The sequence below is a fragment of the Cupressus sempervirens genome, chromosome 1 (assembly GCF_028749045.1).
Source record: "Cupressus sempervirens isolate cs-2001-9-10 chromosome 1, ASM2874904v1, whole genome shotgun sequence".
Taxonomy (NCBI): domain Eukaryota; kingdom Viridiplantae; phylum Streptophyta; class Pinopsida; order Cupressales; family Cupressaceae; genus Cupressus; species Cupressus sempervirens.
In genome coordinates, this window is record NC_143118.1 from 389,903,364 (window position 1) to 389,928,403 (window position 25,040).

Here is a 25,040-nt window from a genome sequence, read left to right on the forward strand (position 1 = left end):
TGTTAACACATTTGTGAACATTATGTTATTGGTTTATCCTAGTCAAGCAATGAATGTGCCTATTGAGGAACTTTTTTGATTCCTTGACATTATTATATATGTATTCAATGGATATAGGTGTTCATAGTGTTTTGAAAATTCTCTACCATAAAATTAAATGTATGGTTGTATTCTTCATCAATCCGATCCATCTTCAACATCATCTAATCTGCATATGCATGTATTTGTTCCTCATTTAACATTAACAGAAAATGTTCTAACAAGAACCTTGACCAACAACGGGTCAACATAGCATTGCAAAGATCAAATTTTCATTAAGGAAAAAATTGAATAGTATTTATGGCCAAAATAGTAACAATTATATTTTTGAAAAGGCAGCCGACTTGTGAGCTTATTGCATTGGTTTTGGTGCTGAAAATGAGTATATGAAGGAGAATTGTTTTTGCAAGTTAGTGTACTGAAGAGTTTGTGTGTGCAAGTGTAATGATTTATCTTTTGAACACAAAGTAAAGCAGATGTATTGGAGAGCAGATCTTGAGATGTGATATGTGTGTAGAAGAGAGCAAAAAATAGTAGATTTATTTTTGTATAACTTGTATCGACAAGTCTGATTTTGTGAACCTGCTAAGTTTGGAACTGTGAGTCCTAGTGTAAAGAAGTCCATCATTAGAGGTGTACTTTACATAACACAACACATGCTCGGCTTCTATTTAATGATCAACCTTGGGGTTTGTCATGAATCATGAAATGTAGCTCACTGCAAAACTAAGATTAGGTCTAGTAGCAGTGAGATAGATGAGACTGCCTACTAGTTGCTTGCAAGTGGTTTCATCAACAAGAGGAGAATCAGACTTGGCTGACAACTTCAATCCTGTCTAAGCAGGTTTGCAATCTTGCATTCTAAATTTGTCAAGAAAGTTCATGGCATACATAGACTGTGAAATAAAGATGCTACCATCAGTTTGCCAAACCTAAACATGTAAACAATAATGAAGAAGCCCCACATTTGTATACTGAAATCCTTGCACAAGTCTTGTTTGATTTGTGCAACCAATGTGCTGAATTGCCAGTGATCAAGTCATCCACATAGTCAACAAGAAAGAGAACACCATCACCAGAGCATTTGATACAAATTATTGTTGGAAGGGAAATGCTGAACACCATGAGAAACCAAGTAATGATCAATCTTGATGTACCACACTCGAGGGGCCTATTTGAGTCCATAGCGTGCTTTCTTGAGTCGACATACATGGTGGTCTTTGCTAGCAACCTTGAAATGAGGTTGTGTCATGTAGACTCTTCCTACAATTCATTGTTGAGGAAGACACACTTAACATCCATCCAAACTAGGCTAGAGTTGTGAGAAGAAGACGAATTGTACTCATCTTGATAGTAGGAGCACATGTCTCCTCATAGTCAATGCCCTTCCCCTTTGAGAACCCTTTGAGAAACTAGTTTGGCCTTGTATTAATCTACGGTACCATCTACATGATACTTGACCTTATGCCCATTTATAACTAATGGGCTTTTTCCTTGGAGGAAGATCAAAGAAAACATAAGCGTTGTTATTCATAAGACAAGTATTTCGCTTCCATAACCTTCTCCCACATTGAAACTCCTTTTGCCTCTTCAACTGTCCGAGGCTTATAAATACTATGAAGGTTGGCCATGGCAGAAAAGACTGTAACTCATTGCTTGCCCTTATTTATAGAAGATCTGCTCTCAATGAGCTCATCAGGATGAAGAGCAGTGATGGTTTTAGCCCACCATTTCGACCAGAGAGTAGATGTGCCAACATCAGATGAAGGTATAATAACTAGAGCTAGAGGAGGAAGAGGGTCTTGAACATGTGGAAGATTACTATCATGTAGAGGAAACTCTGGTAGTGTATTATCAAATATAGAATTTGCATCATCCCTCCTATCAAGTGAACCCAATGGAAGATGGACACCCAAATCAGAATTCTATTGGGACAAGGAAAGCTGAAATGGTCCTCTTTCTTCATCAAAGACAACATCACGACTGAAGATAAGATGATTAATGTCTACATCAATCATCCAGTAAACCTTATGCTTGTTAGGACATACTGTAAATATAAGCTTTTGATTCCTAGAATCCAATTTGGAGTGCTGGACATCTGGAATCATGCATATGCTAAAGAGCCAAAAAAATTCAGGTGGATGATCCTAGGTTTGAGATCAATCCAGGCTTCCTTAGGAGTCTTTCCCTTAATAGCATATGTGGGAGACCTATTAAGGAGATAGACTAAAAGAAACACTGCTTCGACTAAAAGAAACACTGCTTCTGCCTAATTCTTAGAAACATTTTTGTGTTCTATCATAGGCTTGGCCATTTTTGTAATAGTGTGGTTGTATTGAAAAATTTGTAGTTAATTGGCATTTGATGCCATGTGTATCACATAAAGTAGAGAAAGATATAGAACATAACTCTCCCCCCTTTTAGATCTAACATATATAATAGAACACCCAAAATCTCTCTCTACCAAGGCCTTTAACTTCTGAAATACAATAAACACATTGGATTTTTGTCTAAGAAAGTACACCAATATTTTACAACTGAGATCATTAGTAAAATGAAAGAAATACTTGCACCCAGTGAGAGTACTCATTGGACCACATACATCAATGTGGAGTAATTGTAGTACCTTAGGGCCCGTTTGGCTGTGGGAATAGGAATATGTATTCCAGAATACGTATTTTGGAATGTGTATTCTAGAACAGAAAATGGAGCTACGTATTCTTGTTCTCTGTTTGGTTCAGCCAATATTTGATGGGAATTTGCGGACCCCAAAATTTATGTTTTCTAAAATAAAAAAAAATGGAATAGGAATACGTATTCTAATAACACCTATTTTGGTGGAATTGCAAAACCCCATTTTTGGGCCAAAAATGGAATACGTATTCCATGTTTACTTCGTATTCCAATTTCATTTTGGTGCATCCAAACGAGGAATTCAAAATTTTTGGAATTTACATATGCCTATTCCGCTTGTATTCCGCTCGCCAAATGGGCCCTTAGAGGCTCACCATGAGTCACCATTCTTGAACAACATTTTGTGTTGCTTTTTAGCCTAATAAGCTCCACAAACTTGCTGATTCTAAGAATGTTAGGTAGGCTAAGTACCAAATGTAATAACCCCAATAGGTTATAACTTCTTCAAACACCAAAAATTTTTATACTTTAGTTGTTTGACATTTCGTCAAACACTTTGTAAGCAAGCTCTGATACCACTGTAATAATCCTGCTCAATTTCGACCTTAAAATGCTGATTGAAGGCTCGAAGAATTTTGTCAAACACTTTGCATACAAGGGGTCATATGACTGATATAACTTTTCAGATTGCTGCAATGACTCTTGTTTCGATTTGCATCAAAGAGAATGCTTACAAAAAAGACTCCAGATTGTCTAAACAATGACTTAACATGAATGTGCAACTAATTTTGACAATATTCAATACAAATATGTGACTTAACTACTTGCAATATGCAGCTACAGCAACTAGTAATTATGACAAATACTTTGGATGCAACCTAAGATGACATTAATGCACTTACAACCAAGTGTCATTAATATAAACACTTAGTATGCAAAATTATAACATTATTTATGCCAAAAAAAGAACTTACAGCCAATTAATATTTTGTCAAACAATTGGAATGCAAACTAATAAGCTGATCATCAACTCTAGGTTTGCAATATAGATAGTCTAAAAATTACAACGCTCTTTCAATTGCAAAATCCTAGCCTTCCTTTGATACCAATAATGCCAAATGGCAAACAAAGACAAGTACAATGTGAAATAGTGAAGTGCTGAAGCTATATTTGGTATTCAGCTGAAAACCTACATTTCTCAGTAAATATGCCAAATGAGAAGTGAAGAACTTGATTGTAGATGGCTGTAATAATTTTCTACAATGCTGCCCCTTCTGGTTTGCTTTTTTCTGATCTTCTTTTTCCGTTTACTTTTTCAGCATTTGCTTTTTTTGTTTTTGCTTTTCCAAACTGCTTTTTCGGATTGCTTTTTCGGAGCTGCCTTTTCAAACTGCTTTTTTTGCTTGCTTTTTTCGGGTCTGCTTTATCGGCCTGCTTTTTTCGGACTGTTTTTTTGGCCTTCTTTTTTTCAGTTCTGCTTTAAAATGGCTTCCTATAATTTCGAACCTGCTAGAAATGACCTCCAATAATTTCAGCCTTGCTAAAAATGCCTCCTAAAATGTTGAAATGCTGGAAAATGGCCTTAAGCCCAATGATGCCCTAGCTGAAGTGACTATAGACTATCTGATTGAATCACTTGGCTCCACAATAGACTATCTGACTGAATCACAATTTGATGTTAAGAGAGAAATAAACAACTGGATGATTAGAATGAAGCCCGGGGTGCCTATTTATTCTTTTTCTCCACTTTCTCCAAAAACTTCTAGAACATTATTTTATTTTATCTATTAAGTGACTTTATAAAAAATATTTTATAATTCAAGTCACTTTATTAAATTAATTAAATTTAAGTTACCTTTTAATATTTATTTATTTGATAACTTTATAAATAATTAACTTAATACCACTTATTTATTTAATTAAAATAATTAATTAGTCATCCTCATAAAATATTCATTATTTTGGACAACCTAATTAATTAAATTAATTAAATCAAATTGCCTCCAAAATGGGGACATGACACCAAATCATCCCGAACAAGTTGAGCAAGATATATAATGGTCAAGTAACCTTATCGTTGATGCTAGAGATTATTGATAAAAGAGGACTTTTCTACGAAGGAATGATTAAGAGAATTGCATGTATCGACAAGTTTGTATAGGCCATGATCATCAATGCCAACAACTATAGTAGTGCATCTCACACGATCAATAATTGAACACTTGCATGCACTAAATAACAGATCAAGCTGAGAAAAATGCCGCATGATTTGACTCATCAAGAGTAGGTTTAGTTTCATGCTCGAAACATAGTATACATTGAGGAAAATGAGATTCCTCCCACTAGATTGTGTTTAAAGTTTTAAACATTGCACTTGTCGACAACAATATACCCTTCACTTCCTTTAAATATGACTGAATCAGTAAAAGGAGAAAATCTTGTAAACCAATCATGCTTATGAGTGAAATGTTGAGAAACAGCTAAATCTATATACTAGGGATGTTGGGTGGATATTTTGTAATTGACAGTTTTGGGTAAAATTCCAGTCGCAAAATAGGATGACCAGCCACAACGTTTGAGACAGAGTCTTTCTTACCTTAAAGGGAAGGCTCCCCTTTCTTACCGTTCCTTGGATCAACTCAAGGTAAGCAAAAAGTTGAGAGATTTTATAAAATGGGTGTTACCAATATCCTTTCTTCTTATCTTTCAAGAAAGAATCCACTTACTTGTGGAGCGAGTAATGAGCAGGTGAATCTCTAACTACACTTCTAACAAGAGCTGAAAATAGTGATACCAATAAACCTTTACTAACTCAAAGGCTAGCTGAAAATATACCGGTTTGGCTCTAAGTTTGGTCTTCAATATGAAAAACTTTACAATTAGGGCACAAAGACTCCTAAAAGTAAAAATATCTTAACTATTTTGCGAATTAAGAAAGAAGTATAAGCTACAGACAAAGCTTCTAGCTATACACTTCCACAATTGCTCTTGGTTAAAGCTCTGGCTCCAATTGCTTCTTAACTCTTTTATATTCAATTCAAAAGATACAATTACCCAAAACACAAGATTACATGAATCAAAGATAACTTAGATGAATTATAGACAAAGCTTATAAGTCATACAAGTAATAATTGCACTTAATCAAAGTTAAGTCTCAAATGCTCCTTTGTATTTCACTTTCTCTCAAAATAGTGCTATACAAACAAAGTTTTGTTGGCACAATTTCTCTAGAGCTCTCTTGCATAAAGATAATGATGATTTTACAATGAGGGGGCACTCTTTTATATAGGCATAAGAGTTGAGAAAAAGGTGGAGGAAAAAGTGGGGGCAACTCAACCAACTTTGATCTAGTCTAACTACAAGAGAAAATATAGGGTTACATGCAACTGCACATGCAGCTTGCATTACATCCTTTTACACACATGTAACTTGCATTACATGTTATTACACTTTTTCATGTAATGCATCCTCTTAAACCTTCAAACATGAAATAAAAACCAAAACAACAATCTTAAAGATTCTTTCTTAGTGCCTTGAATTTGACAATGATAACACACACTGTGGGAAGATCAGCAATTGCTGTGGTCTTTGAAATGGCTTCGATCCTCACCGCATCTGCATATGCTGATTTCACAACTTTGGAATTTGTTGCAATAGAATCTAACAAGTGTTTTGTCAAGGATTTATACAAAACAAACGTATTCATTGTGTGCGAAGCAAAGTCTTCAGAATCCATATTAGCATTGATCCCGATGATATATTCTGAACTTACCCTTTCAACTGCAATGAGATTACCGAATTCATCAATAGCACAACATCCCATTTGTTCCAAATCACAAGTAACACCTGTTTCAACTGCTTTCTAATCTCCAAGTGCTGCCTACAACTTTGTGATCAGCTTCCTCAATGTTTCCTCCTTGTAACCAAGAAGTCCCTGAAACTTGAAGAACATTTCACATGACGGAAGAATGTCACATGAAACCAAGACATTTAGGTCAAAACTTTCCATTTCATCCCAATCATTGAGGATTTCTTTCAAATTATCTGCTTCTTGAGTCAAAGAAGAAATCAAGTTTCGCTCCATTCCATTCATGTCTTTGACACACCTAAGAGCTACAAATGTCTCCATGATGGCTCTGACTCCTTCAGGGATGATCTCTCCTATCCAAGACTTGGCGGCTTCAATCAACTTTCTCTCCTTGGATGTTTGAGACATAGCAACAACACTTTGAGAAGATTGTTGTTAAATGACCTTGTTCAAGTGAGAAACCTCCTATTTCAATTGATTTTTCTTCTCCCATAGCTCATGATTACTTTTTGACACATTAGCCAATGCATCTTGAGTATCCTGTAAACAATTCAGACACGATTATTTCTCGATATTAACCGTAGTGAACTTGTAATAAGAACGAGTAAGTTCTTCTACAGGTTTGTCCACCAAGGGCTCATCAACTTCAACAAACTTGGTCTTATCTGAATCAACCAAAATCCTTGAAACAATCTTATCTTTCAAAGATTTGATTTGGTCTACTTAACAGGGAGATTATCTGGCGGTACAACCACTTTTCTTCTCTTTGTTGTGATTCTACTAAACCATATAGGCAAATTGAAACCTTCATCCATAGAACTAGGTACAGTGAAGACCATTGACATTAATCCAGATTGTATTTACATTGTAACAGAGTAGGATTCAGTGTGCACAGCGGAAGGCATAGGAAGATGTTGCGAAGATTCTGTCATGAAAAGCTTAGAACCCGTCAAAGATGTATCAACTTGGGAAACTTGACCACTTGTGAGAGTTGGAATATCCTCAAACACATTTGCCAATGCTCATATTGTTCATTTGCAAGAGTGAGAGGAGCCATAGAAGAAATATGAAGAGCCATTGTATTTACTTTCGAAACTAGAATAGGAGTGAAACCGTGGAGAATGAATCCACATTGTCATCTACCTCATGTAGAAAAGGTGCTTCATGAATAGATGGTGCATGAGTTTGTGGAAGCTTTGTGGGAGATATGATCATGACTTCCCCTTCTTCATTTGTATCTTCTTTATTCGATTCTATCTCCAGTTCCTCTTCTGATTCTTCCTCTAACTCTTGAATTAGTTCAGAGATCTGAGAAGACTTAGAACCTTTTCCACCCTTCAATTTGAATTTGAGGGAACCCTTAGCATCATAAGATGAGGCACCATCTTTCTTTGTAATCTCTAGCTATGACTTTCTGCCAGGAGGAGCATAGCTTCCACAGTCCAATCCCATCTTAGGAATAAGTCTTTTAAGACCTTTTTTTTTTGGTGCAGGAGCACCACCTCCACTTTCAAATTTAATATTTTAAGTCACCTTAGAATCCCATTAAAATCATTTTCTAGTAAAACTGAAATGGTTGATTATTTATCTATCCTTGGGAATACCCTAAACATTGAATTATATTAAATGTAATAGGGTAGATATCTAAATCATTTGTATTACATATTAAAATGTAATCGGTTGGATGGGAAGTTTGATAACTACCCAAGAAACTTGTGCTTTAAATAGGCACCATTGTAATTGATAGAAGAAGAGTCGATAGGAAGTTAGAAAATAGTAATCTTTCTTGGTATGCAAGAAAGTGGTGAAGATTCGACTCTTTGGCCTTTAGCAAGAGAGCCATGCATATGTAAATCTACAGATGAGTAAGATTAATAGAAGAATATGTTTCTAAATCCTTTCTTTATCGATTTGTGTTATTTTACCTATGCTTTTGATTCTTTGGTGGAAACACATTATAGTTATGTATGGAAAATCAAGATACGGTTATGTAACATGTATAATTTATGCCATGAGTTCAATACTCAAAATGGTTTTAAGAATCTTTGTAAACTAATGGCATGGCTAGGGGTTCAGAAGGAACCTGGCATATAGCTTGAGAGCTCGATATGAGATTGGAGGCTGGTAATGGAGAGAGTTGTCAGGTTCGAGAAGGGAGATAAGCCGAGCCAAATTTTATTATTAGTTGTTAATAACCAAAAGGTGGCGATTTCTTGATAACGTGATTGAGAAGAGAGAATGGTGCTGGAATAGAGAGAGGTGGCGGGTCTCTAGTAAGAGAAGAACTCAAGAACCCTTGGTTGGAAACAAGGTATGGTGGCAAGTTGGCTAATACTCGTGGAATAACCATGCATGGGTCATTCCCGGTTGGAGGATCACGAGTTTGGATCGCATGAGAATGGTAACATATATGGGCATGCTTGCATTGGCACCAATGCTCGCAATGACTAGCTCGGTTGAGAAGGGTGCTTGGGTTGAGTGTAAAACCCAATATGCAATGTTGAAGAAGGGAGCACCACTCACTTTCAAAACAAAAGGTGGCAGATGATGGAAAGCGGCTTAGGTGAGTGGAAGGACCTGATAAACCTTGAGGGCCAAGGTGACGACATATTGTCATATACACGTGTTAAAGTAGAGCCAAGGCACACACAAACCAGTGAATACGTTCATCCAATACAATGGACATTCTAATGGGTGCAATGGAGTCTTTGCATCACTTGCTGATTGGAAGGTGGCAATTTGTGTCCCAAAGCATTGTATGGAAGCCTGATAAAATGGAGAATAACCAGGCCATGGGCGATCCACTTGGCGTATAGTAGAACAATGAAGTTCAGTCTCAATCCATGGAAGGTAATATAAAGGTTGATGAGGTTATTATCAAGGTTGATATCATTATATCAAGTAAACAGTGTTATTGTTTTGGAATGAGAAAAGGTGGTGAGCCTCTTAATTCAATGTCTATTTAGACAATATCAAGCATATATGCAAATTATGATGGATCGATTGCTTCAGTCTCTGCACCATTTTCAGGGATTTGTTATTTACCAAGATGGATTGAAATCTATCCATGATAAATGTACCTTCCTTCTGTTGCCACTGAATAGGAAAAGGGCATTTATCAAAGTTGGCTTAATGAAACTCCAGATCAAGAATGTTGCCGTCATCTTCAACTTGGAAATCTAAAGGGATCTCCAACATGTTGAGATCGATTATCTGTTGTAGGGGTAATCTGCAGTAGTCCATCTTTGTGATGTCAAACTTTGTTCTCATGTCAATCCAAATATCCTCGATGCGATGAACATGTGTGAAAGCTCTTTTCATTTGAGAATTCATCTCTTGGTAATCAAAGTCAAATTTGGCCTCGAACTACATGATGGATGGAAATACATGCAATCGCATGTGAAGAATGAGATGTTAAGTGTTGTGATATAGAAATATGGAAATGGAATGAAATGATGCTCTTGCATGATATGGAAGGTGGAGTGAAATGAAATATGCTCAAGCTCAAGTTCTTGAGAAAGAACTTGCAACTTCTTTAAAATGAAGAAAAACCAAAATGCAAACAAACAAACACAAAAATAAACAGAAAAGAAAAATGTACCTTTGACAAAAGAATCAAACATGTCAACAAACAAGCTACTTCAAAATGCACTCTCCATGATATCTAAATCAACAAGTGTAAAGTATCAAGCTAAAACATGCATAAAATCAGCAAGATAAGCATGAAATTAATTAGCAAGAAAGAAAATGTCCACTTGAAAATTATATGCAAAAAATGAAAGAGAAAGAAACTCAAAATTTGAAAGTCTTCAAACAACTTGGACTTCTTCAACCTTGCAAAGAGGAATTCATAATGGGCAGAAAATGAGGCATTTTTCATGTCCAATCCCAAAAACATGCCCTAAAAATCTTCTCAACTCCACCATTTTCATTCAATGCAAGAAAATTGGATGTTTTTGGAGAAAAACGTGATTCAAATCTGCACTTTCATAAGTCGTCATTGAGGATCAAAAGCGTATTTTCCAATAGTAAGTCGTCATTGAGGATCAAAAACATATTTTCCACTGACCAAAACATGGATTCATACCACCAAACACTTCTTCAAAATGCAAAAACATGCGCTAAGAATGTCAAAATCTAGGCTTTTTTTTGCGAAAATCTGCCCTAAAATGAGATAAAAAAAGACATTTTTTGCATGGAAATGCAATGTTGGATGCATAACAGCTCCTTCAAATGCAAAAATGACCCTATAGAGAAGATCTCCTTGATTTGGTTTGAAGAAATTTGAAGATTCCAACAAAAAATGCATTCTAGGAGGGCAAGTACATGGACTTTTGCTCTCAATCTTCAAAAATGGGTTCTAGAGAGGCAAATGCATGCTTTTGAAACAAAATCATAGCTTTTAGGTGTGACTGCATGTTTTAAATATGCATTCAAGGTCAAAACTGTTACAAACGTAAATGGCAGAATACTTGACTTGTTAATCAGAGATCAAACGATCTATATGTACAAAGAGGAGAGTCGAATATAATAGAAACATTCTATTCTAGACTACACCTAAATATTAGAAACATTCTAATATTTACATAGATATAATAAGATACAATAGTGAGCATTAAAAGTAAACATAAAGATTATTCTAATATCTCCCTTAAATGCTCAATCTATTTACTACACCAATAGATCTCCTGAATTTAACAAACTTGTCAGGACCAAGGGGTTTTGTGAAAATATCTGCTGGTTGCTCTGAGGTAGGGACATAGAGTAACTGAATAGATCCATCTCCTACTAACTGTCGGATGTAATGACAATGAAGCTCTATGTGCTTGGTTCGTTCATGAAACATTGGGTTCTTGGCAAGTTTGAGTACTCCTTGATTGTCTGAAAACAAAGAAGTCAGACTTGCTTGAGGAATATGCATATTTGCAAGCATCTGATAGAGCCAAACTGCTTCACAAGTTGCCTTTATAGCTCCTCTATATTCTGCTTCTGTAGAGGAGAGTGCCCATGCCTGTTGCTTCTTACTAGTCCAGGTAACTGCTGCAAATCCGATACTGAACACATAGACAGAAGTAGACTTCCTGTCATCAATTGAGCCGGCCCAATCGGAATTGATGAATCCACTGAGCTGAGGAGGAGCACTCCTTGTGTAAAGAAGACCATAATTTGAAGTACCATGTACATAGCGCAACACACGTTTTGCTACAATCCAATGATCAATCTTGGGGTTTGTCATGAACCGTGAGATGTAGCTGACTGCAAAACTGAGATCAGGTCTAGTAGTAGTAAGGTAGATGAGACTACCTACTAGTTGCCTGAAGTGTGTTTCATCTACAAGAGGAGAATTAGATTGTGCGAACAATTTCAGACCAGTCTCCATAGGAGTGGAGGCAGGTTTGCAATCCTGCATTCGAAACCTGTCAAGCAAATTTTTGGCATACTTGGATCGAGACAAAAAAACACTGTTGTTAGTTTGCCAAACTTCAATACCTAAACAATAATGAAGCAATCCGAGATCTGTCATATCAAAAGTTATGGATAGTTCTTGTTTGATTTTTGAAATCAAATGTTCTAAACTCTTAGTAATGATCAAATCATCTACATAGACAATAAGAAAAAGAATATCATTCCTAGAGTGTTTAATATACAAATTACTGTCTGACGGGCTACGCTGAAATTCGTGAGCAACCAAGTACTGATCAGTCTTTACGTACCAAGCTCGAGGGGCCTGTTTAATACCATAGAGAGCCTTCTGGAGTCTACATACTTTTGGTTTTGAACTGGCACCCTTGAAACCTGGGGGCTGCGTCATGTAGACTTCTTCCTGTAATTCACCATTGAGAAAAGCACTCATCACATCCATTTGATGAACTTTCCAACCATACTGAGCTGCAATGGCAAGAAGAAGGTGAATAGTGCTCATCTTGGTTGTCAGGGCAAAGCTTGTAATAACCCCAATAGGTTATAACTTCTTCAAACACCAAAAGTCTTTATACTTCAGTTGTTTGACATTTCGTCAAACACTTTGCAAGCAAGCTCTGATACCACTGTAATAACCCTTCTCAAATCTGCCCTAAAAAAAAATTGATGAAAGCTCAAGGAATTTCATCAAACAATTCACATGCAAGGGACGTATGACTGATATAGTATTTCAGCTAGCTTCAAATGACTTTTTCTTCAATTTGCATCAATGAGAATCTTGTGCTAGAAGACTACAATGGACTACACAATGACCTAACATGAGTGTGCTACTAATTTTGACAATATTCAGTGCATATATATGGTTTAAGCATGAGAAATGAACACCTACAGCCAACTGACATTTTTACAAATAGTTGGTATGCAAACTAACTAGTTGATAAATAATGATATTAAATTGCTTAAATGACACCAGCAACTATTATCTTCTTAATTGCAATGAAAATTACAATGCTCATGAAATATGGCCAAGACTTTGGCATTTACATGGATTACAAAATGATAATGCTGGTATAATGCACACTTACAGCTGAAAGCTTATAACATCCTAAAAAGCAATACTAACAAAAGAACCTGGTTGTAGATGGCTGTAATAATTTCCTTCAATGCTGCTCCTTCTGCTTTGCTTTTTTCGAATTGCTTTTTCGGCCTGCTTTTTTGGTTCTTTTTCGGACTGCTTTTTCGTACTCGCTTTTTCAGCCTGCTTTTTCGGTTCGGCTTTTCCGGACTGCTTTTTCGTATCTGCTTTTTTGGATTGCTACTATGTTGAATCTCAAGACCATATCTTTCAATGGCGTCAAGATTTCCAGCTTGAAGGGATTTCATCCTTCAAACTATTGAGACATAATCTCCAAAAAATTTCCCAATTTCTTTGATATTCCCAAGCTTGCTTAAAAGAAGCTCTTCTATTTCTTTTATAGTGTTCTCACAAGAGCTCCATCTTTCGTTTTCTCAATGTGGGATAAAACATAACTCCCTTTATGTAACTTATGTCTCCAATGTGTTATAAAATAAAGGGGACTCTTTTTAATTTAAATATTTCCCACAAACTATAGTGTATGCATTAATAAAGTTAAATATTTAAATTTAACTTTATAAAATAGCTTTATCAATGCATAACAAATCTTATCAGTGATAAACAAGTTTTCTTGTCGATTTTAAACAATTACCATCGACATACTGCTGCCCCTGGATCTCCGACCATGTCCAAGATGACTTACTATAAATAGTAAGTATGCCCAAAGTTGCCTCAAAACCCCTCAGAAAGACCTACAATTGAAACTATCTAGGCCAAATGGCCTCTAAGTCCCTTTAATGTCCTGTTTAGCCTATGGGACCGTGGGGAAATAGGCTAACGACAACATCATGCTATGAATGCTAAAAAGGGGACATTACAAAGCTCTCCTCATAGTCATTGCCTTTGCGCTAGGTGAATCCTCGAGCAACAAGTTTGGCTTTGTATTTGTCCAAGGTACCATTTGTATGGTACTTGACCTTATAGACCTATTTACAACTAATGGGTTTCTTCCCAGGAGGGAGATCTGAAAGAAACTAGGTGTGATTCTTTTGAAGACTTTGAAGCTTAGCATCCATTGCTTGTTCCCATTTTGGAATTCCTTTGGCCTCTGCATATGTCTGGGCCTTAGGTATACTGTGGATGTTGGCCATAAGAGAAACATTAACTATGTTGTGCTGAATACTCTTTTTTCTGGAGGTTCTACCCTTAATGAGTTAATCAAGACGAAGATCACTAATTGTTTGAGCCCACCATTTTGGCTGAAGAGTAGAGGAGCCAATATGAGATATTGTCGGAATAGCTGGATGAGGAGCAAGAGCAGGAGTTGTATTATCTGGAGGTGGCTGAGGTGGTGTATCACTAGCATCAGATGACTCATATAAAATAGAAGGACCCAAGTCAGAGATTGCTGGAGACTGAATCTCTGAATGCGGCGGGGAGGCAGAGAGCTGAAATGGTCTGAGTTCCTCATCAAACACAACATCATGACTGAAGATTAAACGATCATTGTTTACATCAATTAGTCTGTAGGCCTTATGTGTGTGACTGTATCCTGTAAACATGAGTTTCTGGCTTTTGGAATCCAACTTAGTGCGTTTCGCATTAGGAATCCATACATATGCTAGAGAGCCAAAAACTTTCAAATGGTTGATCTTAGGTTTGCGACTAGACCAGGCTTCCTTAAGAGTCTTATGGTTAACTACAAGGGTGGGTGATGGGTTAAGAAGGTAGACAGCTGTGGATACTGCTTCTACCCAATATTTTTTGAGAACATTTCTATCTTCTAGCATAGCCCTAGCCATTTCTGTGATGGTACGATTTCGATGCTCTACAACACCGCTTTGTTGAGGGGTGTGAGGTGTGGTGTCTAATGCCATGAGTAGTACAAAAGTTAGAGAAAGTTGAAGAACAGAATTCCCCCCCATTATCAGTCCTAAGAGTACGGATGGGGAACCAAACTCTTTTTCTACTAGGGCTTTAAATTGCTGAAATACAGGAAAAGCATCTGATTTTTTCTTAAGAAAATATACCCACGTTTTGCAACTGAAATCATCCACAAAGAGTAAGAAGTACTTGTTCCCAGTAATAGGAGTATTCATAGGACTGCATACATCAGCGAGGACCAGCTGGAGTACTTTAGATGCCCGCCATGATTCACCATCCTTAAATGGTGTCCTATGTTGCTTCCCTGCTTGGCAAGCTCCACAAACGCAATGGTTCTGGGTTTGGATATCAGGTAGGCCATGGACTAAATTATTCCAAGCAAGTTGTACTAGATATTAAATGTTTAGGTGACCGTATCACTGATGCTAGAGGTTGCTAAGAGCAAATGAAGGCACGCTCAAGGGAATCGCCTGAATCGACAAGCCTATAAATACCATGATCCTCAAGACCGACAATAAGTGTAGTGCGAGAAGCACAATCAATAATTGAACACTTATTTCCACTAAAAATGACATCCAATTGAGGAGAGTGCTCCATAATTTAACTAACTGACAGAAGATTATGTTTCATGCCAAGAACATAACATACATTGAAGAACATGAGTCTTCTTCCTCCGGACTGAATCTGAACATTGCCCTTGTTCACAATATTGTATTCTTTGCCGCCTCCAAAGATTATTGAGTTAGAATAGGGAGTGAATTCAACAAACCAATCATGCCTATGAGTGAAATGTCGGGAGGCACCAGAATCTATGTACCAGCTAGAAGATTTCACATGATTTGCAAGTATGCTGACCATAAAGGCATGGTAGATAGATTCTTTTTGCTTTGAGCATGGGGCAACATTGGCTTGCTTTTTAATTGAGTCTGACTTTTGATGCTGCTGATACATATGCTCATAATATGTGAATATCTCAAATGGCAAAAATTTTGAGGTGAGAAAATGAAAGACTTAGAAAAATCACAGAAGTACCCAAAAGAGAGCTCGAAAAATCCAAAAATAATATGTTGTCAGAATTTGGATCCGTTGGCTCGAAAATTGAGGCCCCTAGAAAAATTTGATGACAACCCATTTGAGATCTCCAAAAACCCACCAAGAATATGTGATCAGAAAATTTTTCCAACACCAAAAATTAGGGTTTTGGGCAAAACCCTAGCCGGTTGCAAAAACCTCCAAAAAAGGCAGTTTAGGGTGCGTAGATGGGTGAAAAAAAGGACGTCCAAATACCATGAAATGGTGTTGATTAGAATCGCGATTTCTCGACAAAAAATGCGAGTTGAAAATTTGTTTTTATGCCACGATTTGCAAGAGAAAACAAACCCCGATCAGTTGCAGGCATGAGTTGCAGAGAAATCGAAAATGGACATCTTGAGTTTGCAGATGCAAGCGAAGATGAGCCGAGGTAGGGTTTGCAGAAAACACAAGCAGAGAAAACGTGGGCTGCAGACTTGTTGCAGTTGGAAGGCAGGGAAAAAATCGCGATTTGTAGCTCAAATTTTTCAGATGCGATTTTCAAACGAATCTGTCCACGAAACAAATTGAAACTAGTCACAAATTTGGCGGCCAAAAAAAATCGTGAGTTGCAGGTATTTCCATGCGATTTGCAAACCCTAGTTCGGGAATTTCTCTAGGCAGAAAACCCTAGGCAGGTTTTTAAAAAAATTAGCTGAAATAATTTTGGAAAAATTCTAAACAGATAATTTCAAGAAGAAATTATAAATTTTTCCGAATTTTTTAAAAGTATTTAGCTCTGATACCATGTTACAAACGTAAATGGCTGAATACTTGACTTGTTAATCAAAGATCAAATGATCTATATATACAAAGAGGAGAGTCGAATAGAATAGAAACATTCTATTCTAGACTACACCTAAATATTAGAAACAATCTAATATTTTATAGAGATACAATAAGATACAATAGTGAGCATTAAAAAGAAACATAAAGATTATTCTAATAAAAACACACCTTTTTGGCGCCTTTACATGTTTTTCAAATTTGCAATGAGCCTCATTCAGCAAAAACACACATTTTTGGTGCAACTACATGCTTTAAAATATGCTTTCCAAGTCCAAACGCACCTTTTAGGTGCGATTATATATAACATGTAATTCTCACCTTTTTGATGTCATAGCATATTTTTCATGTACTTGCATGCATTTCCTTTCAAAATCGCACCTTTTAGGTGCAATTGCATTTTTTTTTATGAAATATGCTTGTAGACATGTTCCAAACAACTTAGGTGATGAATTAAGCACATGTTAATTTGATTTTTGATGAAATATTGCTTAAATGGGCCATAAATAATATGTACACTATCATATAAAAAATATAATGTGCAAATATCATTTTAAAAGTAATATTTGCTAGAGCATTTGATTTATAAATAAAAAATTAAATCAAACTATATAGCTAATATAGTGACTTAAGTGAAAAATAAAAGAACAACTCAATTTAAAAATATAACATAAAGTGCACTATGGTTTCTTTAAGTGAAAAATTTAAATGATAAAGTAACTTAAAAACATATCATAAAGTGAATTTAAGTTATATTTTTCAAAAAGTGAATGTCAAATTTAAAATATAATATGATATTTCTAATTTTTGTAGTTGGATAAAAAGGGTCGACTTTCTAGGCATTAAATTGGTCATATCTTTGGATTGCCAACTTTGATTAAGCCCTAAGATAGCTCAAATTGAAGGGAAAACCGAAATCAATGACTTGAGCAAAACCAAAGGACTAAAAACCAACAAACACACACTCAAAAACGAAGAAAAGGACGTTGAAGGCCTCAAAAATCAAGCATAGGCTCGACAAACAAAAAAAACAAAAAAGACTTGACGAAAGCCTTCAGTAAAAGAATTTGTTACATGAATTCGAGTTAATTGATCAATCAATATTAACCAATTGAATAACAAATTCAACTCAGAGAAAAGCGAAACTAGCTTGAAAAAGTTTTGTACTATTACCTACATTTTGTCACCACAAAATGCAGGACAACAAAACTGAAGGTACTTCTATGGGTACCAAGTGACTTAGGACACTACTACTTGTCTAAGTTTGCTTGGTCTGTGGTAGGTCAAGTCTTTGTTCCCTAAACAAATGTATCAAGGCAACGATATTTGAAGAATGCCAGCATGTACTACTTCCAGATGTTATAATTTTTGCCATTGAATCTCTAATTACCTTCCAACATTAAGTTGGTCAATTATGCCATCTTGCACATTTTCCAATGCACAAAAAATGAAAATCAAAGAAGAGGTGTTAGCACAAAATTTGAAACACGAAGACCAATGCAAAAAATAGAGGCAAATGTAGGCACAAACTTAAAAAAATAATAAAATACATCTGGCATAGATTTTGAGAAAAGTTTCCACCTGATCCTAATAAATTAAACGAAGACCTAGAAGAGATCTTGACAAGACCTGTAGGAATCAAAATCAAAACAAAATTCCGGTTGGTATGGATTTCGAGACACCCACTAAATTAAGTCGATGACCCAATTGAAGTCTTGAAAAATTGACAAAAAATCTAAACTTAGATTTTAAATCTGACAAAGGAAGTGAGAGTTTCAAAGGAAACTCCAGCCATCTGTAAAAACATCAAAAGAATGGGTTGTAGAAAAAATGACCATAGGAGGTCGAAAATGGAGCTTGTAGATCACATAAGGTGTTGATTGCAGCAATAAGAGCAGAAGTTTGTAGGAAAAGGGCACAAGTAGCGACTCAATTTGCGAGAAAAGAAAATGACATTTGTAGAGAAGAAGTCTCATTGCATAGAAAACAAGCAAACAAGCTTGAGATAAGGATGGGAGCCGCAATGTCGAACAATAGAGAAATCACATCGGAATTTTTTAAAGAATAAACAAACCACGTGAGTCGCAAACGACTCCCAAATGTTTTTTTCCATGCAAAATATTGTTTCTAGGAACCTGTGCAACTTGTAGATCTACACGATTTTTAGAAGCTATTGTGGTAAAAACCCTAGTCGGGTTTTGAGAACAAAGAAGCAAAATCCCATAGAAAAAAATTCAAAAAAATAAATCAATGAGTAGACAATTTTGAAAATGAAACTAAAATTCTTCTGAGAATGAAACAATGCTTTGATACCATATTATTGAGAAGTACTTAGTAAATTATTTGTTGTATTAACAAATGATCAAGACGATCATTATTGTTTTTTACAAATGTACAAAATAGCAAGTATCTAATAAGAAGAAGATTGTAGAAACAATCTTATCTACCTAATTTACATAATATACAAAAGATGACCATTAAAGTAATAATAATATTCTAATAAGGGCCCTATTTTATGCGCCCAAGATTTAAAACGTCTCATCTTGGTTCCAATGAGCTATAACACGAAGGTTCTCATTAAAATAACAACCTTAGTAAATTTAATTAGATTATAGCCTTTAGTACACCCAACTTGTGAAAATGACTGGAAAGCGTCGAAATCGATATTTGGCACAAGAGTCGTCCTGATGATGAAAGATGAAAAATGAGCTTGATTGGGCGACTTACCAAAAATAGAGGCTCCCTCCAAGAATCTTGGAGCCCAATCAGAAGCCAAAAATAACATCTAAAAGCATCATTTAACTCCTCTAAACCAGCCAAGCTCAGTGGAAATATCAAAGCTTCCCTTGAATCTTGCCAACGCAAAGTCAAAATGTCTGCAACAACTGCATAGCTAGAGGACCCAAAAACAGGGACATTACATTCTCATCGAAGCATGGGTGCTTGTTTTAACATGGAAGAATCTGTGGGATGATTTGGGTATTTTGACTGTCATGGGACTGTAAGGAATTGGTTTGGTCATGAATCTTTACCTTGGCTTGAGCTAATGATTTCTGGATGTGGCCTTGCTGCATATTCTCAAGTAATTTTTTAGCATGCTGTAATATCACGGTGAAATGCTTATGGGTTTTTAATTTGAGATTTATGTTTTAAGGGAACATCTGTTATCTCTGTATGCTTTTGTCTCAGTATTTTTAGTTCTTTAAAGTAAGAAAAGTCAGACTGTATTAAAAGTGTATTGTCTGCTATTTTTGGTATAAGGTTTATTTAGTTAATTAATTGTTCTGTTATATTCTTCTCTGATGAGTATGGGCCTTTCATGCAAACCATGAGTAATCAGGAGAATAAGAAAAGGGAATTACCAAAACTGCTAGGGAGAAAAAAACATGATATCTTTCTTAAAGACAAGCAAATTGTTTGATGTAAAGTCTCAGACACTCAGTAGGGGAAAATGAGACATCTTTGGGGTTCATGAAAAAATTATAAACATACAGATTTTGAAGAGCAGATACAAATTTGAAGAAGAAAGATCCTTGAAGACTTGCATGAACAAAGGAGGGTATAGAAGATAATTGCAGATATAAGAAGGCTTCATTTGAGCAGACACAGAGAGAAATATGAAATGAAATTCTGATTTATCCTTGAAAAAAGTATGTGTAATGTCCAAAAAGCATACGATCATATGAACACTAAGAGGAATTACAAGGATACAATAATAGAGATCAAATTAAAGTATTATCATCAGAACAATATCCATCTGACAATAGTGTATATACCAAACTCATATCAGAGGTCAAGACAGAATATTATCAAAAAGATATCAACCAAGAGAGCATTTGTATCAGACTCATACATTTCCTTATCAACATCAAGGAAGACTTCACTAAATTCAGATGAAGATAAGATAAGATAATGATATTAATGTCCAACAAGAGACCAACAAAGGGTCCAAGGGACAAGGAGATTACAACGGTGGGGAAAAACCCAGCAAGAGCACCAAATGGTGTCGGGGAAAGAGCAAACAAGAAAGCAAAGAAGGAAAACAACAGACGAGAGAAGGACTAGCTATCCTTTCTTAGTAAGAAGTGATCCAACACTGAAGGATACGCCCTTGGACGACCAAGAGTTTGGGACTGTCTCCAAGTAACACTGGAGGTAGGGTGCCACTGTCTGGTGAATCCTTGATGAGGTCTAACAGTTTAAGTGTGCTTGGAGACGGGTGTAAGCGGCTGCTTTGTGCCTCTGGAGGGAGACATGAGTGGGATGAAGGCAGTGATGAGCTGATCCGAGGCTTGACAATAGAATCTGTGACCAGAATAAACTTAGTTCTCATTATTATAAAGACCTTTGGAAAGTGCATTCATTAACTTCTGCTTATCTGTGTCCGAGGTGAGTCTAAGTCTGGTAATTATGAGTCATAACTTGCCAATATACAATATTACAAATAGATTGATGATACAAATAAAAATGACCTGAGTTGAAGATGAGGATTTCTTTTTCTAGGGAAATGTTTGGTACTCAAACAGGTTAACCATCTATAGTAAAAAACTGAAATAATGCTTAATTGTAAAACAGGTATTTGCTCAGTTAAAGCTATTAGTAAGGATGGAGAAGAAGAGAGTTTGTGGCTTTTAAGGATAGGTTTCCTCAATCCAGCCTGAGCTGCCATGCTAAACTCCCTTAGAGGTTTAGCTAAAGGTGGAGCCACAAACATGTGAAAAGCTATACATTTGAGACAAACTTGCAATAAAAAATGAATCGATCAGAATTACAACGAGTAGGATGTTCAGCATAGTGGGAGACAGAAAATAATGACAGTACATTTTGATATTTTTATGTTTCGTAGTTGTGCTCTATTCTGCTGGTAATATGAACTATCAAATCTCATTGGGGGCTTCACTTTTAATCTGGGTATGACTAGATTTTAATGGTCAGGGACATTGGCCAAATTTGTATTAATCTACAAGCCCATCACTAGATGTATTGTATCATACCCTTCTATTTTTCAACAATTATTTTTGTACATGCAGAAGTACCAAGTTCTTATATTATTTATTTTGTGGAATGATCATGCATACGCATTCAAATTGTATGGTTGCAGCACAATTTCATGTTCATATTCCAGTTCCATTCTATTCAATTTGATCTCCAGTTTAGAGGATTTTGATAGTAGATAGGACATCTGATGTATGACAAACATTATTGAATAACTTGATCGATCATCCAACAAATATATTTGCAGGTAAATAGTTCAACAACTACTAGCAGTCCATAGCTGTAGATATTATTCAAAGAGTACTTAACCTAGAATATCAGATCTATGATCAGTTAATTTTTTTTTTTCGATATGTCTTGCTTATGAAAGCTGATTTTTGATGATATAAAAATGTGTCTTCTTTTAGTGTCTACAATTCAACCATTTTTTATTTATAACCATGGTATCTCCATGTTGCATTGACACTGGTAACACATGTTATCAGATGAATCAGTTATCCCTTGGCGATAATTGTTTTTTAATTTCTTCTTTCAGAGTGTTCGTCCTTGCTTTCCAAAGTTGGAAGCCATAAAGAGCGCAACTGCTGACATGGTAAGTCACAAGCTTATTATCAATGCCATTTCCTATGCATATTTCTATAATTAGTCAACATACATAGATTTCATTGATGCGATTTGATGAAATTTTCACCTGTGATAGATTCCTTCATATGCACTCTTGAGGTAGGTACATGTGACAATCACATAAGAAACATTTCTTTGGGTGTTCACTGGGATAAAGATTAATGTTAGTCATATCATTAATCTATACATATTGATTAATTTTAGGTCAAGATTGGTACAATAGAAAAGTTGTATCAAGTGTATTTATTAATTTTTTTTATCTTTAATATACTCCTTTAGATGCACTCTTGGAACTGGCACATGTGACAATCACCTAAGAACTATGCTTTGGGTGCATATTAGGTGGAAGATAATTAGGCATATTACTAATCTCTGCATGTTTTGATTGATCTAAGGCCATGATTAATATATTGAAAAATTCATATCCAATGATAAGTCAACATACAAAGATTGAACTGCTGCAATTTGATGACAATTTTACATGTGGTATATCCTTCAGATTCATACTAGAAACAGCTGCATGTGACATTCACTGAAAAAACATTGCTGTTGGGTTCTCTTAAAAAAAGGTGCATGTGGCACTCACATAAAAATGGTTCATAGACAATTGAGTTCTACTGTGCTAATAAATTGTGCAACTAATTATAAAGGGACTAAATCAAAGGTAGAAGATATCTGTAAGGTTATTTATAAGTTGTTCTTGTTTTGTTTTCAAGAGCTATTGGCATTGGAATATCCCAACATGTGACTATGAACATCTCTTACCTATTGACCATGGACATTGGATACATGAGCACACTTAAACAGTATATCTAACTAGGACTTACTGGTTACACACTTAGAATCCTTCATAATATTGAAACCACTGTATCTTGCATAGAATTATAATTTCATTTCATTGATGTCAGACCATAATCATCAATATGAAGTGTGTATAATATACCATGGTCATTTATCTGTTACTACAATTGCATCAGGGATTTTGATCAATAGGTTTCCTATGATATTGTTATAAGCAGAATCTAAACTTAGCAGTTTTTACCTTTAGGAAATAAAAAATTAAGGCCATGGAATTTTCCAGTAATTTGATGTACCTAAATGATTTAAATTTGGGCAAAGAATGAGTACTGGGAATTCTTTTTCTAGCTTCTTGAAATATTAGATTGGATAATCTTCATGATCATATATTGGCATTGTAACGAAATGAGCTTCCTTGAATAATGTATGTTGTGCTCTTCAGTTGCCAGTTTTTTTATGAATAGCTAACGTGTTCTAGAATTTTCTTAGATCTGATTGATTTTTTTAATTTGCAGAATGACATATCTAGTTCTAATCTGATGTAGAGTCACAAGTTTGTTAAAATGCTTGAACTTTGGGAAGGTGTCTTATCATTGTATTTTGATAGAATTTTTTTGTAAATTCACAGCTTACAAATGCAAGTAAACAACTTGCAACTCTGAAGTGGAAGAAAGGAAAATTCTCATTGGTGGAAGTAGCTGGACTTGATATTGGATGGGGCCAGGTGAGAACTACTTTTCAGTTCAGAAGCAGCTAGATAGTTGAATGTTTTTTTAATTCAAATTTGTTTCTGGATTTGATTGTGTATGTAATTTTCAACACGTACACAATCAAAGCGAGAAACTGATTCGAATTAATAATGAATTATGGAAATCTGATAATGTATCAAATATTTCTTGTTTGTTTTCAAATCAAACTGCTTGTCTATTCAACAATTTGGGCGTTCCATAATCATTTGGGCCATTTTTATATTTATCTAAGCAATCTTTTTCTATACATCTATTCCTTACCTTCCACCAATGCTGAAAAGTATCTAGTCATTCTAGATAATGGGGGTCCTATTTTGAGGTTTTCACACCATCGCCCCTTTGCAATGGGGAGCCCCTCTTTTTCCTTTATCTGTAGGAGTAGTTGTGGTCTTAAAAAGTTTCAGCTGATGGTGGTTGCAAAATTCCCGTGGCCTTAGAGATGAGTTTGAGAAACCTTGCTCATTTATGAGTCAAGAGTCTAGCATAGAATTCAAAGTTTTGCATAAAGTGAGCTGCTGTAATGAAGAGAATTTGAAGGGACGTGATTTTGGGGAGTAAAGAAGAAATTGAAACCAAGGTAACTTAATATGCTGACCAAAGGCAAAGCTTGGAGAAAATGGTGGAAGTGGGAAAAATCTCATAGAGGCAACAAAGAGAAATTGAACTTTTGAAAGGAAGGAAGCACCCTTGAACATTTTTTTCATCCCTTGGAAAAATCTTGACAACTTGGAATCCACTGCTCTCTCTCGAGATTTTAAATGTAGTCAACACCTCAATTTCCACCCAAGATAAGATGGCCTCCAATCAACTACAATGTCAGATCTAAGTCAGAATCTATAAAAGAAGCCAAGTCGAATGAGAGGAAGGGTGAACCAGGTAAAATTCAAAAAAATCAAATCAATGGTGAAGGAAAATTATGGAAATGAAGCGTAAGGTACGAAAGGTAAGTAAGGTGGGGTGATTTTTTTTTGAGTTGATATGCAAAGTGAATAATCCTGACAGCAAGGTGGAAACCACCCCCCTATCTGTATTTGAAGGGAAGATCCAAACAAAATCAAATCAATGGTGAAGGAAAATTATGGAAATGAAGCCTAAGGCACGAAAGGTAAGTAAGGCGGGCTGATTTTTTTTTTTTGAGTTGATATGCAAAGTAAAT

At 35.7% G+C, this 25,040-nt stretch overlaps 1 protein-coding gene across 5 annotated transcripts in view; it reads left to right on the forward strand.

The window, feature by feature from the left end:
• Positions 1 to 25,040, forward strand: part of SEX4 (dual specificity protein phosphatase (DsPTP1) family protein) — a 182,971-nt gene that overhangs the window by 97,048 nt on the left and 60,883 nt on the right. For all 5 annotated transcript variants that reach the window (XM_089826615.1, XM_089826635.1, XM_089826624.1 and 2 more), the window contains 2 exons: positions 22,249 to 22,305; positions 23,764 to 23,859. In XM_089826615.1, the coding sequence (XP_089682741.1) occupies positions 22,249 to 22,305; positions 23,764 to 23,859 (153 nt within the window). The remainder of the gene's footprint in view (positions 1 to 22,248; positions 22,306 to 23,763; positions 23,860 to 25,040) is intronic.